Source organism: Solanum tuberosum, unplaced genomic scaffold (assembly GCF_000226075.1).
Source record: "Solanum tuberosum cultivar DM 1-3 516 R44 unplaced genomic scaffold, SolTub_3.0 scf00056, whole genome shotgun sequence".
Taxonomy (NCBI): domain Eukaryota; kingdom Viridiplantae; phylum Streptophyta; class Magnoliopsida; order Solanales; family Solanaceae; genus Solanum; species Solanum tuberosum.
In genome coordinates, this window is record NW_006238986.1 from 496215 (window position 1) to 513112 (window position 16898).

General features: G+C 32.3%; 2 protein-coding genes across 2 annotated transcripts; both read left to right on the forward strand.

Moving 5' to 3' along the window:
• Positions 1 to 7684: 7684 nt before the first annotated feature.
• Positions 7685 to 8597, forward strand: LOC102595629 (protein TIC 20-v, chloroplastic). The gene has a single exon (XM_006344828.2). The coding sequence runs from the start codon at positions 7777 to 7779 to the stop codon at positions 8368 to 8370; it is 594 nt and encodes a 197-aa protein (XP_006344890.1). The 5' UTR covers positions 7685 to 7776; the 3' UTR covers positions 8371 to 8597.
• Positions 8598 to 13768: 5171 nt separating this feature from the next.
• On the forward strand, positions 13769 to 14572 carry LOC107060124 (fasciclin-like arabinogalactan protein 1). The gene has a single exon (XM_015307582.1). The coding sequence runs from the start codon at positions 13769 to 13771 to the stop codon at positions 14570 to 14572; it is 804 nt and encodes a 267-aa protein (XP_015163068.1).
• Positions 14573 to 16898: the final 2326 nt, after the last annotated feature.

A 16898-nucleotide genomic window follows, 5' to 3' on the forward strand; every position in this document is an offset into this window, starting at 1 on the left:
CCAAATAGAATCATTTTTCCCAAGGTATTGGGTAGTCCTACCACGAAATTCATGGCTATCCTTTCTCACTCCCATTTAGGAATGAGCATCCTTTGTAGCAAACCTCTAGACCTTTGATGCTCATACTTTACATGTTGGCAATTGGAGCACCTGAAAATATACTCTGCAATGTCCTTTTTTATCCTCGGCCATCAATAAAGTAGTTTCATGTCTCTATACATCTTGATCACACCTGGATGAATAGAATAACATGAACCATGAGTCTCTATCAATACACTCTAAATTAAGTCATTAACCCAAGAAACACAAGTCCTCCTTCTAAACTTGAACACACTGCCATCAATTAAGTGTGACATCTGGGGTCTCCGAAACTCCACCTTACATTTTAGCTTGGCTAGTTCTTCATCCTCAAATTGTTCAGTGATGATTTCGTTTATGAAAGTGGGTCTAACCTCAATACTGCTAGTACCATATCCCTCTTAGAGATATCTAACTACATCAACGGCAACTCCAAAGTCTGAATTTCTCTAGCTAGGGATAGCTTGGGCACCCCTAAGCAAGTCAAATTGTCCATGTTAACTGTCTTCTGACTCAATGAATCTGCCACGTTATTGGCCTTATCTGGATGGTACTGAATGGTCACATCGTAATCCTTGAGCAATTTCATCCGTCTTTTCTGTCTCAAGTTTAGATATTTTTGAGTGAACATGTGCTGAAGACTGCGGTGATCACTTCACACTTAATTCCATATAAATAATGTCGCTAGATCTTGAGAGCAAACACCATCACCGCCAATTCCAATTTATTGGTAGGATAGTTCCTCTCACAGAACTTTAGCTGTATGGAAGTATAAGTTATGACATTCTTCTCCTACATCAACATAGCACACAAATCTGAATGTGAAGCATCACAATAATCAATGAAATCCTTAACTTCCACCGATAATACACTATTACAACGTTATTATAAGAAAATACAATATTTATTGATCAGACTTTAATTCAATAAAAAAAAATTGAAAGTTGCAGTGTACTAGTCTTTAATATAATCCTTCCACATAGTAAGAACAATCTTCTCACATTGAACTTGCATTTCTCGATCATATGACTAGGAAGACGAACCAACATTATTACTTTGAGTCATTTGTTGGTAAATAAATTTGATTAAAGATAATGAATTTGGTGAATATAAATGGTAAAATAAGAATTGATTTGAAGTAATAATAAATTTTGTATTGGTGAGGATAATCCTTACATGTGACATACATAGTTTAAAAAGTAATTATATGAATTATAAATTTTATTTACATTTGAAACAAATGATTAATAGATATAAATGTGAGATTGTTTTTACAAAATATAAATTTGTGGGTCAATTTTTGTATCTGAAGAATTCTAAATCATGATTTGAAATTCCTAAATCATGTTTTTTTTTTGTTGAGAATTTGAGATTTCATCTCAATATTTGAAATCATGAGATGAAATCGACGTGAACTCGCATGTCCAAACGCCGATTGCATCTCATGATTTCGTATCGCGATATGAAATCGCATGTCCAAACGTCTACTAAGTCCCTAAAATTTTGAGACTTCAAAAAGTTATAATAGTGAATTTTATGATTTTATTTTTTCACTAAAAAAAATTGAAGTCTATATAAATAAAAAAAAATTACACAAAAATTTATATTAAAAAAAGTTACTCCCTTCATCTCATTTTATGTGGCACTTTTTAGATTACGAGATTCAAACCAATCTATCTTTGACCGTAAATTTTTCATAGATCTTTTAAACATTTTGAATTATCAATTATTGTAACTTATAGTACTTTTTATGTAGTTATTAAATAATTAAATTTCATTTCAAAAATACTGAAGATTCCATGCACAATTTCATGGTCAAACTTAAACTATTTAACTCTCGAAAAACGAAAAAGCCACATAAATTGGGACAGAGGGAGAACATATTTTTTTCAGAAATATTTGAGAACTTTAAATTAAACAACTCAAATTTTCATATTAATAAATAAAGTTTACACAACAACATCCAAAGTAATGTATTGCAAACGAATGAGTAACATCTTATTAACTAGAATTAATTCATATTTTTATAAATAATAATATTTTTATTGAAAGTTAAAGTTTTTATGTATTTTAAGCATACTACATTACACTAAGTAGTCTATAGCAATAAAAAAAGGTCATTTCATTTTATTTTTTTTTGAAATCATGTTTATTCCCTCATATTAATATAATGCAAAATTGAAAATTTGTTATTTAATTTCTTTAAATCGACTGACTTGAAATACAGAACCTTAACATTTAATTTGTAATTATCATCTTTTGCTTTTGTCATACTGAGTAAAAATATATATTTTTTCATAACTAATTTATCTTATTTTTTATTTCTTGTAATAACTGTACATGAGTGTTATGCTCCATCAATAATGCAATTTGTGCAAAGTTGCTAAAATGTTGTGTTAAATGTGCAATCGAGATCATATAGGGTGGCTACATGTGAGAGATCAACCAGTCCTAAAATCAAATGCAGTAGTTGACGATGAGAAATGTTGTAACCTACAAATTACCAAGCAAGCAAGTCCATCATGAAGAAATACAACTCTGTAAACAAGATTGAAGAATATGGGTCATTTTATCAAGGTGTTTACTGTTTTGGCTTATAAGATTGAATGGATTGAATTTAGAGGTCAATTATCTTTATACAATTTAACTTTAATGTCATTTGTTACTGATAAGTTAAAAATTCATTATTTTTTTATTTCATAATATCAATCTAAAAATATAATAAATTTTGAATTCTTGTTTATCAGAACTATCCAAAATTGATGTTGTGAATTAAAGTGGGCCATGAATGATATAACAATCTTAGATATTTTACTAGAGAAACCTATAATAGTATTGTAAATTGTGGTCGTGTTATAATAAATTCTAAGTACTTGAATTATATTTCATTTTTTATTGAAGAAATTCCAGCTTGATCCAAGTTTTCACAAAAGAATCGAATTTGACCAAAGTAAAATGATTAAACTAAAAATAAAAAAAAATTCCCAACAAAGATCAAAGTTACATAACTTAAAATCATAATAATGAAATTTTAAATAGTCCTTTAAGTAAATATGCTTCAAGTGCCTTTTCATCTCCTCCCTGACTCGCCTATGCAGCTTACCAACACAAAAATAACAGTTTGTCAAATCAACAACCACTTGTAAATTAGTTTGGAGAAATAAAGCAAAGTAAAGTTGATTATCAAGTAAATGCATTTTCTTCATAGAAAAAAACTACAATCTTTATCAAGTGTTTATGTCTTCTTTAGTCTTGCAATAATATATTGATAACTTTGGTATAATCATTGAATGAACTTTTGCAAGTATGAAGTTTAATAATCTCGATGGGAGTATCAAGATTGAAATTAAAGACTCTCATAATAATTCAATATTTATGATATTGTTACTCTAGAGTGTCTTTATATACTTAGAAACAAAATATTTATGACGATTTTTTTAATTATTACTTGGTCGTTGAACTTGAGTATTTTGAAATATACTTATATGTAAAGTATAATATATAAGAGTATTTTGAAATATACTTGTCTTTATATAAGAGTTTGAATTTTTAAAATGAAAGTCAGAGTGAGCTGAATTTTTATATATTTTACTTTGTAATTTTTATTTTGAAAAATAATTTCATATATCCAATTTCAACTTTTATATGTTTAATTTTAAAGTGTATTTGTTTTTTTTTATATATAAGTTGCACACGGGTAACACTGCACGTCAAGGAGGTTTAAAGGAGAATACATGGTAGCAAAATAAAAATTTTAAATCATTACAAATGTGTGTTTTTAAAATCAAATGCGTACTACTTTTTCTGAAGTCCACGTTCTTGTAGTATTTATTGCAAAATGCATACCATATTTTATTTGTTATATTTTTAATTCTATGTTGCATTAAGTTTACTATATTTATCCTTCAAATAAACATAAAGAATATGTTAGGATTGATACAATTTTAAAAGGTATTATTTTTTCTTGACGTAGTTGAAATATATGTATCTCTTTATCCTCAAATGAATCATGTGCGCTAATTAAAAAATGCAATTATTCACTTATTGATGTGATATACACGTTGAAATTAGTGGATTTAAAATAGCTTTTCGTGACACATTTTTTAACTCTAAAAGTTTATGACAAAAATAGCTTGAAATTTATTTAAAACAAAATTAAATGAAGACTTTATGTATTTTCTCTAAAACCATCTCCGATCCCATTCTATATTACTCTCCATTCTCTATATTTGGAAAGTAAAGTAGAGAATTGGGTCTCCAACCACACTCTAAAAAACTTTCTATTCTCTATTTATAGAGAGGTGAATAGTAGTTCTCCAAACTATTGTAACGACTTGTTCCCGTTGTTATGGAAAAGCCAATGGGGAAGGAATTTTCGTGACTTGGAAAGTTCTAGCCTAGGCCAGACTTGGACGAAATGTGAGTCAGGTGAGGTTTAGGGAAATCCGGTAAGGGATGAGGGATTTAATTATGAGTTTGATCATGTGAGTGGATAGCCAAGACGTTAAGGAGCATGTACAACTTTACAGAATCAAATTCGGGAGAGTAGAACTCCCGAAACTGATCTTGGCGTGAAAGGGAAGTTTAGAACGTCAAGGTTTGAAGGTGTGTTGCGAAATGGGAGTTTGGAACTCAAATTTCGAGTTTCTGTTCCTGTGCAAGCCGCCGGGTGGGGTTAGTTCCGCCAGGGCAGGGCCGCTGTGGCGAGATGGGGCCCACCGTGGCGGGACAGTCGCGACTTAAATCGGGAAAAAAATCTCAAAAACGTTATTTTCTGCAAAACTTCATTCTTGAGAGCTAAGGGACGACACATGACAATTTCTTATCAAATTTCCACAAATTCTAGCGCTAAAGGTAAGATAATTACTCCCCTAATCCGTATTTCGATTCTTAGAACTTAGAATCTTGGATAATTACCGTTGAGGAAGGGTTTTTACCTGAAGTTAATGGTGGGAAAAGCCCTAGTTGATCATTAGGATCATGGGTTTGGCCTTGGGTTGATATTTTGTTATAATCCGGATAAATTAGGCCTTGTTTATTGATCCTTGTGTTAATTAACTGTTTTAAATCAAGAACAAGTTGAAAGACTCCGGAAAGGGAAGACTCAAGTGTCTTAGGAGTATTCAAGCTTGATTTCGAGGTAGTTGATGGTTCAACTTCCTGTTGTGAGGTATATGCCTGTTAATTGCTTCGTTGTATGCATACATGTATGTGAATAGGGAAACGTGAATTGAACCAAATGAAATGATTATGTGTGAACAATTACATGTCATGAACTTGTTACTTGATTGTGTGACTATGTGCACTGTTCATTATGAGTGTGGTTGTGCTGATTGGACAGGGTGTCACGTTCCGACATATATATTGGATCGGGTGTCACGTTTCGACACACACATTGAACCGGATGTCACATTCCGACACATGTATATTGAATCGGGTGTCAAGTAAGTGCATTTTTCATAGAAAGAAAACTACAATCTTTATCAAGTGTTTATATGTATCTTCTTTAGTCTTGCAATAATTGATAATTTTTGTATAATCATTGAAGGAACTTATACAAGTATGAAATTTAATAGTCTCGATAGGGGTATCAAGATTGAAATTAAAGACTTTCATAATAATTCAATATTTATAATATTGTTACTCTAGAGTGTCTTTATACACAGGAATTAAAAAAAAAAAATTTATGGCAAATTTTTTTTAATTGAAACCTGGTGAACTTGAGTATTTTGGAACATACTGATATGTTAAGTATAATATATATAGAGCATAAATATTTTACGTGATAAACTTCTTTACTCAAAAGATTAAAAATTATGATCTATCTGAGGGTTTGAATTTTCAAAATGAGGGTCGGAGTGAGCTGATTTTTTTTATAGTTTACTTTGTAATTTTCATTTTGAAAGATAGTTTCATACATCCAATTTCAACTCCTATATGTTTAACTTTTAAAAATCTTTTTATTTTTTGTATGTAAATTGCACATGCGTAACATTGCACGTCAAGGGGGATTAAAGGAGAATAGTGGCAATTTTTTTTTTTCAATCTTTACAAATCTGTATCTTCAAAATCAAATATGTACTATTCCCTCTGTCCCAATTTATGTGTCACTTTTCGTTTTTCGAGAGTCAAACAGTTTAAGTTTGATCGGGAATTTGCACATAAAATCTTTAATTTTTTTGAAATGAAATTTATATATTTGTAACTATGTAAAAAGTACTATAAGTCACAACAATTGATAATTCAAAATGTTTTAAAGATCTATGAAAAATTTACGGTCAAAGTTAGACTTGTTTGAATCTCGAAATCTAAAAAGTGCCACATAAAATAGGACGGAGGGTGTACTTTTTTAAAAGTTCTCATTCTTGTAGTATTTGTTGCAAAATGCATACCATATTTCTTCTTTATTTGTTATATTTTTATTTCTATGTTGCATTAAATTTACTATATTTATCCTTCAAATAAACATACATAATATTGTAGGATTGATACAATTTTAAAAGGTATAATTTTTTCTTGATGTAGTTGAAATATACGTATCTCTTTATCCTCAAATGAATCATGTGCGCTAATTAAAAAAGTGCAATTATTCACTTATTGATGTGATGTATAACGCATGTCCGTTGAAATTAGTGGAGAAAAATAGTGAGTTAATGCCAATATTGGATATTCATATACAATATATTTTATAACATAAAGTCACTTTTCTACCATAATAAAAAATAAATACCCCATTTTGATCTATTTTCAAAGCATGTATAATCTCACGTTTGAGTGACGCGTGAATGAGTGAAAATTTACTCTCAAATCAGTGTTTTAGTTCCACATGACATTATCGATTTAAAACTTCTCTCTCCTTTAATTTTTTTTTTTAAATATACTAACTTTCCATCTTTTCCAATACCTCAATTGATAAAACATTGAAGAGCTTTTCAGTATCCATCTACAATTAAAGATTATTTTTTTTTATTATCGATTTGATGCACCAATTTTTTATTTTTAAATACGTTAAATCAATAACAAATCAATAAGATATTCTTTATTGGTTTTCAATTTATCGGTTTTTGGTTATTAACAGTTTGGTTTACCAATAAGAAAATGCTCATAAAATAAATATATGATTTCCCACTTTTCTAACAATTTGGCGTGATACAGTGAGACCAACAAATCAGTTGTAAATGCTTTGATATAATGCAACAAGAAATATAATAAGAAATTGCATCAATAAGAGTAGATGTAGTACGAATGCTACAATTACATATTACAACCAAAACATAATATTGAATTTCTAATGTGAAGTAGAAGTACTGTGACATGTGAAGTATGTAGACCGTATCATAGAGTGCTATTATAGTGTCTAGTTATGTTAAATTATTAATATTTAATATTTATGAAGGGTATAGTAATAAATTACTATCGTCTTAATGAGTTATCGGTTTACCCAATAACCCAATACTAAAAAATGATAACCCAATAATATTTTTTTTACAAATTATTAAAAATCCGTTAACCCAATAGTCCAATATCAATAATCCAATAAAAAAAATTTATTCAATTTATTGATCCGTTCGGTTTTTCGGTATGAATGTAGCCCGACCCGCAATTCAGTCAGGATTTTCAATTGACTACTGACCTAATACAATTTCCCCTTTTTCATTCTTTCTCCCCCAAAACAAATATCTTTGGCCATCCTCAACAATGGCCATCACCAATCTTTTATCCACCACCATTACACTCAAACACTCGCCATTTCTTCTACTGAAACCCTCAGCAAAACTCAGAAACCCCAAAAGGCCAACAATTCGAGCTCAATCTAAGAACGACGATTCTGTAGATGGTCCAGATCGTTTAATCTCCGCCATAACTTACTTCTACCCTTTCTTTGATGGTGTTCAGTACGGTAAATATGTAATCACACAGTTTGCTCCAATACAAACGCTTATTCAACCTTTAGTACCAGCTATAAGGGTTTTTAAGAGCTTTCCACTTAATGGGTTGTTGGTTTTCTTTACACTCTACTTTATTGTTGTTAGAAATCCTAATTTTAGTAGATATGTCAGGTTCAACACTATGCAAGCTATTGTTCTTGATGTGCTTCTCATTTTTCCTGATTTGTTGGAGAGGAGTTTCAATCCAACAGATGGGTTTGGGTTGGATTTGATGATGAGCTTTGATAGTACTGTGTTTTTGTTTCTTTTGGTATCTTTGGTTTATGGTACTTCGTCTTGCTTGTTGGGTCAGCTACCTAGATTGCCCATTGTTGCTGAAGCTGCTGATAGGCAAGTGCTATGAACTCGTAAATTTACTTGTTTATGAGGTTTCATCCTCTTTGTACACTTAATTAAGTTTTGCTTTAGCTGACAATAAATAGCTATTTCGTTCTGAAGTACATGTTTATGCTCTTTAGGGCCTTGTTCATGCATATCATTTTGCTGTTTCTAAATGTGGATATGTATATTCTTGCGATGGAATTAGAAACATTTTGGTTTCTTTTATCAATGTAACTACTTTTTTTTCTATCTGTCTGCCCTAACAAACTCGAGATAGAGGTGTTTCTTTTTTACTAATTGTAGTGTCCTGGCTAACTTGTGTACACCTCAACTATTTCATGGAATATCTTAACTAGAATTGTTCCAAGTAATTCTGTCCAGTATGACTTAGGTAAAGATAAGAAATACCTAATTTTATTGCCTCTGCACTGATTTGAACTTTGGTCTTCTATGGTTTTCGTTCCAGCTTCATGGACTTTGATGCCTTGCCATTGAGGCCACAGAGGTGGTGATATTATCAACAAGTACTATCATTTTTTGATATGTAGATAGTTCAATCCCTATTTGTAGGTAACATGTTAGTTACATCATCATTCGTTTTTTTGTTTTTTGGATGAGGTAACATGTTACTTCATCGGTATGTTGGTGTTTAAGGAAGAAATTCATGACCCTAGTAGCCATTTAGAGAGATACCAGTTGTATCATGATTTTTAAATAAGGGTCTCGTTTTGTATTATCTTGAAAAGGGCAAGCATTCGGAGATATGCGGAAGCTAGGTATCAGGTTTTGATGTTATTCTTTGAGACAATTCAGAGAGTGTCCTCCACCCCATCCTAGAGCTTGAGCTAATTACAGAGACTTAGATGATTTACGTAAAGGTATTGGCATCTAGTATACACCTTCTTTATGTAAAATGCTAATATGCCTCTCTGCCAGTGCCTCTTCATTTTCTTGTATAGTAATTTTAAAAGTTTACCCTTGAACAGAAGAAACAATAAGCTAAAACTAGGACGGAAGAAATAATTCTCTTAATAGCTGCAGGTTTTATGAATCTGCATCTTTTGCTTATTTAGGAAACCTGGTGATCATATCCACCTTTGGCTGGTGCCTAGATGGTAAATATGTTGGGATGTTAAAACATTTAGATGTTGATACTCAAACCCGAAAGGCAAATATTTGCTCCTAACTTGTAGGATATCCTTTTGTCCCTTCAATGGACTTGATATCACCATCTTCAATTTCATATACGACACTGTTACTGTTTCTTCTGATTGAATAGTTGAGTGGTTAGCTAGTGGACATTCTTCGCTACCTTGAATTATGAAATTATGACAGAAATGTCGATTATGTTTTCTGAAATCTATTCTTAGGTATTACATTGACATTAATTATGTGGTTTTTATGACATTTAAAATGAGGTTGTTGCCTTTGGACTTTGAGGTCCAAGAGAAAGTCAAGCCTAAGTTGCTCGGACTCTTCACTTTTGGCACCGCACCTGTGTCGACATGGCGTGGGTGTGGGATTTGTACCCGATCTGGTCAATGATTTTTGTGCACGAAACAAAAACTAAGGTGAAATTGAGGAAAATGGAATACCTTGTATATATAAATTTCTATTGTCACTCCCTTTCCTTTTATCTCCTTCTAGGATTCTTCTCTCGATCAAGATTTTCTCCTCAAGTTTTCCACATAATATCTCATAATTCAGGTTTTATAACTTTATTTTTAGTTATTTGAATTATTTTTAGCCAAATCCCCGCACCCATATCCATACATGGATCTGTATCCCCGGATCTAAAAATTTATATCATAGAGGATCCGACCTCCGGATCTGCATCTGTATCGGACACCCGCACCCGAGTCGGAGCAACTTAGAATCAAGCAACAAAGCAGAGTCTTGCTTGTAACTAGGACATATGGAACACCTCCATTTTTCCATGTCAAGCTCATTGCAATCTACAACAACAACATACCAGTGTGATCCCACAAGTGGGGTCTGAGGAGGGTAGAGTGTACACATACCTTACCCCTTACATTGTGGGTTGTTTCTGAAAAGCTCATTGCAATCTCATTCTTTAATGCAAGGATGCATAGGACTTGCACTTTGTTGCTGTAGGTTCTTCACCTTCAACTTCCTTTTTGGTGAAATACCTGTTATTGTGCTCTGGAAGCCAAAGATAAAAATTTCCCTGACAATATGAATTTGTATACAGATTATGATAGAACTGGTGAAATCAAGATGTATGACTATTTACCCTAAAAGGCTAGTGGTTAAATAGACCTCCAATAGAGCATTACTTGCTATGCATATTAAACATAATGTTGTGGATTAGGGATCAGAAAATCATGGATTTCAGTTAAGGATGTAATCTGATACCTTTCAAACCTCATTTCTTACTTATTATCCTTTCAAAGTTATGTGGGTATTATTTGGCGCAAGTAGGCTATCATATGGAGTTTTCATGAATATGTTTACCTCATGTACAACATTTCAACATTGGAAGGTTTTGCTTCCCTCAGCATAATTGGTGGAACATATATCATATATCATATCATGTTTATGCCAACTATCTTTTGTCCCGGTTTGGCTTAGTGCAGCTTCCTCCCTTTGTTCCATCTTACAGTGACAAATCTTATGTCAATTCTATTTATGAGCTTTAATAGAATGTTTGTGTTGTTTTCCCTTTTACTTTTAACTCTCTGTAAGCTTTTGTTGATATGTTGACACAGTTATCCGTTTGGTGGAAGCTCTTTACTCGGTTTTAGTATGTCTTTATTCATATTAGAGCATCATTCTTGATGTGATCACTGCGTTAAGAAGGAAGTATTTCTCAAGTAGCAGACATTGCCGGTTATGTTCCTCCAAACATGAGCTTCTTAAGTAATGAAATCATCCACATTTCTAATCTTATGCTACGTCTGGTGCAGTCAACTGATATAAACTGCAACAGGTATGTTGGCATAGAACCTGAACTGTGTTGGTTAGCCTTCGTTCAAAGACTAGTCTATTTCTTCTTATATCATTAGATATATGAACTTCCCTAGTGAATACATTGGATTGTTGTGGACCCAAAGTTAGTATGTGCCCAACTAGTATGCTCATATTTCATCAGTTCACCATTGTCGTGACTACGCGTCGTCGAGTTACTATGGAAACTTGAATCAAGTTTTCTAATCTGCTAAACTTGAAGTTTCTAGGTATGGCAGGATGATTGATTGCTTAAATCTGGGAAGATTCCAACCAACCCCACAATGACATATTAGGATAGATTATTAAAAATAATAATAAACAACGATAGAATTAATAACAAAGTTTTGGTGCAGCTTTGCAAAGAATCGATAACCATGACACGCAAAACCTAGCACAAGCCACGGAGCTTTGGCTTCCCCTGTCGGTAGAGGCCTCAGTGGAATCACGTGGCATTATATTACTTGGGACATACATGCCAGCTACAACTTTTATTTTCTTCTTCTCTTATTTGGGCATATATAAGATGCTCATCTCATTCTATTCCTATTTTTTTCCCACTCGATGTTTGGAGTTTACGTTGAAGTGAGGACCAAATTTGAATCGCGCACTGTAGCTTATTTGGAAGTGATGGTTCCTAAGTAGAATTTTCTTCATATCTAGAGCTCAAATTTGAGACATTTGATTAAGGGTGAGATGTTCCTACCACAGGAGCACATGTTGGTTCATTGTTCCTATTTTGTTCATTGGATACCTTATTTATCATTCCCCACTTGTTTAAACAAACTCTTGATGAGAAAGTAACTATTTCATAATAGTCATATTAAATATTTCATTCCAAACAAGTGACACAAATAAAGAAAAAAAATTAGATTAAATTATATATATTAATTTAGTTAGACATTTTCTTGTTCAATACTCATTATTGGTACACCTTCCAATTCAGACAAAGCTTCTTATAATTTAATATGGTGGGCATAACTTATTTAAAAGTATATTTGGTCTCTTTTATGTACTCTTTCTAATAGAGTGAATAAAATGCAGAATGCTATAGCTAGGTCTTGTTGATATAAACATATATCACAAATTAAAGAAAAATTATAGTTGAAAAATAAAATGATAAAAAATATAAAAAGTAGTGTAACTGATGCGTGAATATCTAGTTCTCTTTAAAGAAATTTAAATTCATTTTGACATAATTTACACGGATTTAGCAATGTAACTCTTGACTTGTCTCCTCCAATAATACAATAGTCCAACAATATCGTGTGGCTTAAACAACTGCGTATTAGTTGAAGAGTTCAAAACTACCAAAGAACCCCTTCCTTCAATATAAAATTACTCTCTTTAAAGTAGTAAATTAGTTGAAAACTTTTTTCTTTCTCCCAACTCTCTCTTTCACTATACTAACCTCAATATAAACACAACATACTACTTGCAATTTTTTTTCTTACCTGTTTTTCTATTCCAACACAAGGAAGAAAACATCTTTTATATAGATGTAGAATTTCTTCCACAAATAAATGTCGAGAATGTGGATAGTCATTTGAGGATTCGTGGAACAATTAGTAGAAGATAATGAAGAGAATATAACTTAGTGGTTACCTAAGTTACATAAAAAAATAATTGACCATTTTCTTGTAAATTATATCCACCAAAATAATGCACCTTAATGACGGAAATGCATGCAAAAATTGATGGAACTTTAGTCATGTGTAACTAAAATAAAAATCAAAAACAGTTGCACTTAAGTCATGTATCTGAAGTGCATGTAGACATTTATGAACTTCAGTTGTATATAATTGAAGTTCTGTAATGTACGTGACCTACTAATTTCAAATAAAATTTGTGATTTCAAACACAAAAAAATTATCAACTTCAATTCCATATGTCCAAAGTTATATGTGAACTGAACTAGTTTGCAAAAAAAAATAAAACTTTGAACTAGTTTACAGTCAAAGATAGACTTGTTTAAATTTTGAAATCCAAAAAGTGCTACATAAAATGAGACGGAGGGAGTACTAAATATAAAATTATGTCATTTTTTAAAAACCGAGTAATAATGAATAGTGAATTATATAAATTGAAATTTAAAAAAAAATCTGCTAAAATATATACATAAATAAAATATCTATTTTTTTAATAAAGAAGCCTATTAAAGTGAAACGAAGAAAATACATTCAGCTTAAAAGGTGTGCGTTAAATTAGGAAACAATCACTCTCCAATAATTTTTCCCAAAAATTCATAAACGTTCACCTGAACAACAGATCAGCCAGATTGCCAGCTCAGCTATACCCCACCCTCAGTGTGGCTTTATCTGTAATTACAGCTTCCATTCTGGTCAATATAATATCAACTCCCATTCAGATCTCATCGGCAAAACCACCCACACTTACTTCACTAAACATTACTCCACTGAGCACACAGCTCCATTTTCCTCTGCCGAAGAAAAATGAAGCTCCAATCGGCGGCAGCAGCAACTCTGCTTATTCTCTTTGCCGTCATTCTGCCATGTCACAGTCAGACCAGTAAAACCAAGCCGTCGCCGTCTGCAAAAGGAGAAGCACCAGCTGCAGCGATCAGTATCATATCTCTAATGTCAGCTCACGGATGCAAAAATTTCGCTGATACGTTATCAGCTTCACCTGCTGAGAAGACATTCGAGGATAATGTCGAAGGAGGTGTAACAATATTTTGCCCAACCGACGATGCAATGAAATCGTTTTCACCTAAATTCAAAAATTTAACAGCTGATGGAAAACAATCTGTTCTCGAATATCATGGAGTTCCTGTTTATCAATCGATGTCGAGTTTGAGAACGAGTAATGGTTTGATGAACACTTTAGCTACAGATGGAGCTAATAACTACGATTTCGTTGTTCAAAATGACGGACAGGATGTGACATTGAAGACTAAAGTAGTGACTGCGAAAATCACCGGGACTGTATTTGAGAAAGAACCAGTTGCGATTTTCTCGATTGATGAGGTTTTAGAACCTACGGAATTGTTTAAATTAGCTCCAACTCCGGCACCAGCACCAGCACCGACACCTGAGGCTGATGCCGAATCTCCTAAACCGGCCGGGAAGAAACACAAGTCACCACCGGCGCCGGCTTCTCCGGCGGATTCTCCGGTTGGTAGTCGGAAAGGTAAAGTTGCTGCTTCGACGGCGGATAAGAACGGTGGGTTTAGATTCAATGGTGGAGCAATGGTGGCCCCTGTTTTGTTCATTTGGTTCGCTCATTTATTACTGTAATTTCATCTTCTCTACTTTGCTTTTTTTTTTTTCTTTTATTTTTTTTTTAGAATTGGTGTTATGTTTTAGATCTGAAATAAGTTTGGCCAAGATAAAATGGCTCTGAATTGTAACTTCTGTAATTGTAGTAGGATTGTTTTTACAGGTTTTTTTTTTTGAGTGCTTTGTTGTTTCTTTGATTATCTGCGTCAGAGTGAGATTTGATTTTATATTACAGAAACTTTCTTGCTTGTGAATCATAACTTACCTTAGAAATTTTTATAATTTTCTTAACTGCTATTCGGATCTTATAATTTTCTTTCACTAGTTAAATTCATTCGCAAAAAGTAGAAAGGTAGAACGTATCAAAATGTTACTACGTTCAAATAATTTATATTGTGACGCAAAATCATATTTTTTTTTATATATAAATAAATTAAAGTTTGCAAGTTGGTTATAGATCTGTACAGTGACAGAGCCACCTTATAGTTAGAGCCTAGGGGTTCATATATATGAACTTTCTTTAGTGACAAATTATATTAATTGTACATGGTTAAAATAATTTTTTAGATAGATATAATAAATGTGTTGAACCCCCTTCAACTATTTCATATATCATTTTTTTTAGATTTTGAACCCCTTATTAAAAATCCTGACTCCGCATAGATAGAACTAAAGATTTAGCTTGTGTTGAATCATGTGTTTGGGGAATGCTTTTATTAGTCCATTAAATAATGGAGTGGGAGGAGGAAAAAGATTACCTCGTGGGAGATCCAGGTGGGGGAGGTAACCATTTAATATTGGATTACAATAGAGGTGGTATGGTTAACGACTATCATAAATATTAAATGGTATGTATATATCTTTAGTTATATTTTATATGTATATATTGTTGTCATCAATTTTTTGAGTTGGGTATATTCTTGAGCCAAATAGAACGACATATGACATTATTTATACTTGATTTTAATGTATTTTACTCAAAATTAAAATAACTCATCCAACTATCCATTTCCGAAAACTCAATTAAGATCAGAAATAAAAATTGGTTCGCAAAAATTGCCAAAACTTACCTTCAAATTCGTCAATCTGCCAGTGAGATTCAACATTCTCCACCCTCTAATATTTTTTACTCAAAATTAAAATATTTTTTAGTTAAATTGAATTAAATCAATTCATTATTTTATAATTAAGATTTAAATATTCTAAAACTATACTAAAAAGCTTTATAAATTATATATTTTCTCATAACAATTTGATAAAAAATATTGATCAATATTCATATAATTTAATTTTCGAGAATCCAAATTTTATAGCAATTACTTTGAGACGATCAGATTAACAACTTTAATGATAGCTGGTAAGATGTGATAATATTGTCATTTACTCCCTCACTCTATGACTTTAAGGCCTCATTTGTTTCTATTAAGATTAAAACGTCTGAATTTAAATAAACATCTGAATATTAAGATATGCATTAATATCTAGATATCTAGATATGAATACATATCAGAATATGAAGATGTGGTCTCCAGTTCTGATCACTGAATGATTCAGACTGATTGTTTTCATTATCTGAATGTGAATATGAAATTAAATAAGTCTGAATAGTATTAAGACACTCTTACAAATATGATTTGTTCAGATTTTCAAATTCATGAAGAGGTTTGTTGAAAAAAGAAACAAATAATCAGCTGAATCGGAATAATTAAGATTCAGATCTTAAAATCAAACGAACTTAATAAGCTGGATCTAAATGATTAAGATTCAAATCTCCATTAAGTGCAAACAAATGAAGCCTAAGCCTCTAACACCGAATGTAACGACCCGAAACTGTCGTTATTTAAGAAAAGAAAAATCCAGAAAAAATCAGGGCCCTTGTCTGTAACAACCCTAAAAATGAAATAAGGATGAACTAGAGCTTCACATGTGTTTTAGGAGTTGGTAACTTGTTAAAACTATGAGAAATGACTTTTAAAGTTAGTTTGATGAGTTTTGAGGTTGAATGTCAAGGGATGACCATGACGTTCGAAAAATAGTCTTTTGAACTAATGTATTTTAGTGGTGTAATGTTGCCCTAGCCTTGTTTGAAAGGGGTTTAAGGAGTCAACACGTTAAGGCACGTGTTAGACTCCATGCTATGAGACCTACTCTAGGTTGGTTGAGGGTGCTAGACAAGGAGCCAAGCCAAAAGAGGCAAGCCTTAGCCAAAAAGCCAAGGATGTCCCAAGTTGGCTGCTCACTGCCCCAAAGACCACAGACACCACCACGATCAGTGGTGCCCTAGACGGTCCGTATACTTGGGCGTGAAGATCACTTGGTCTCAAGGGAGGCAAGGCAACTTTGC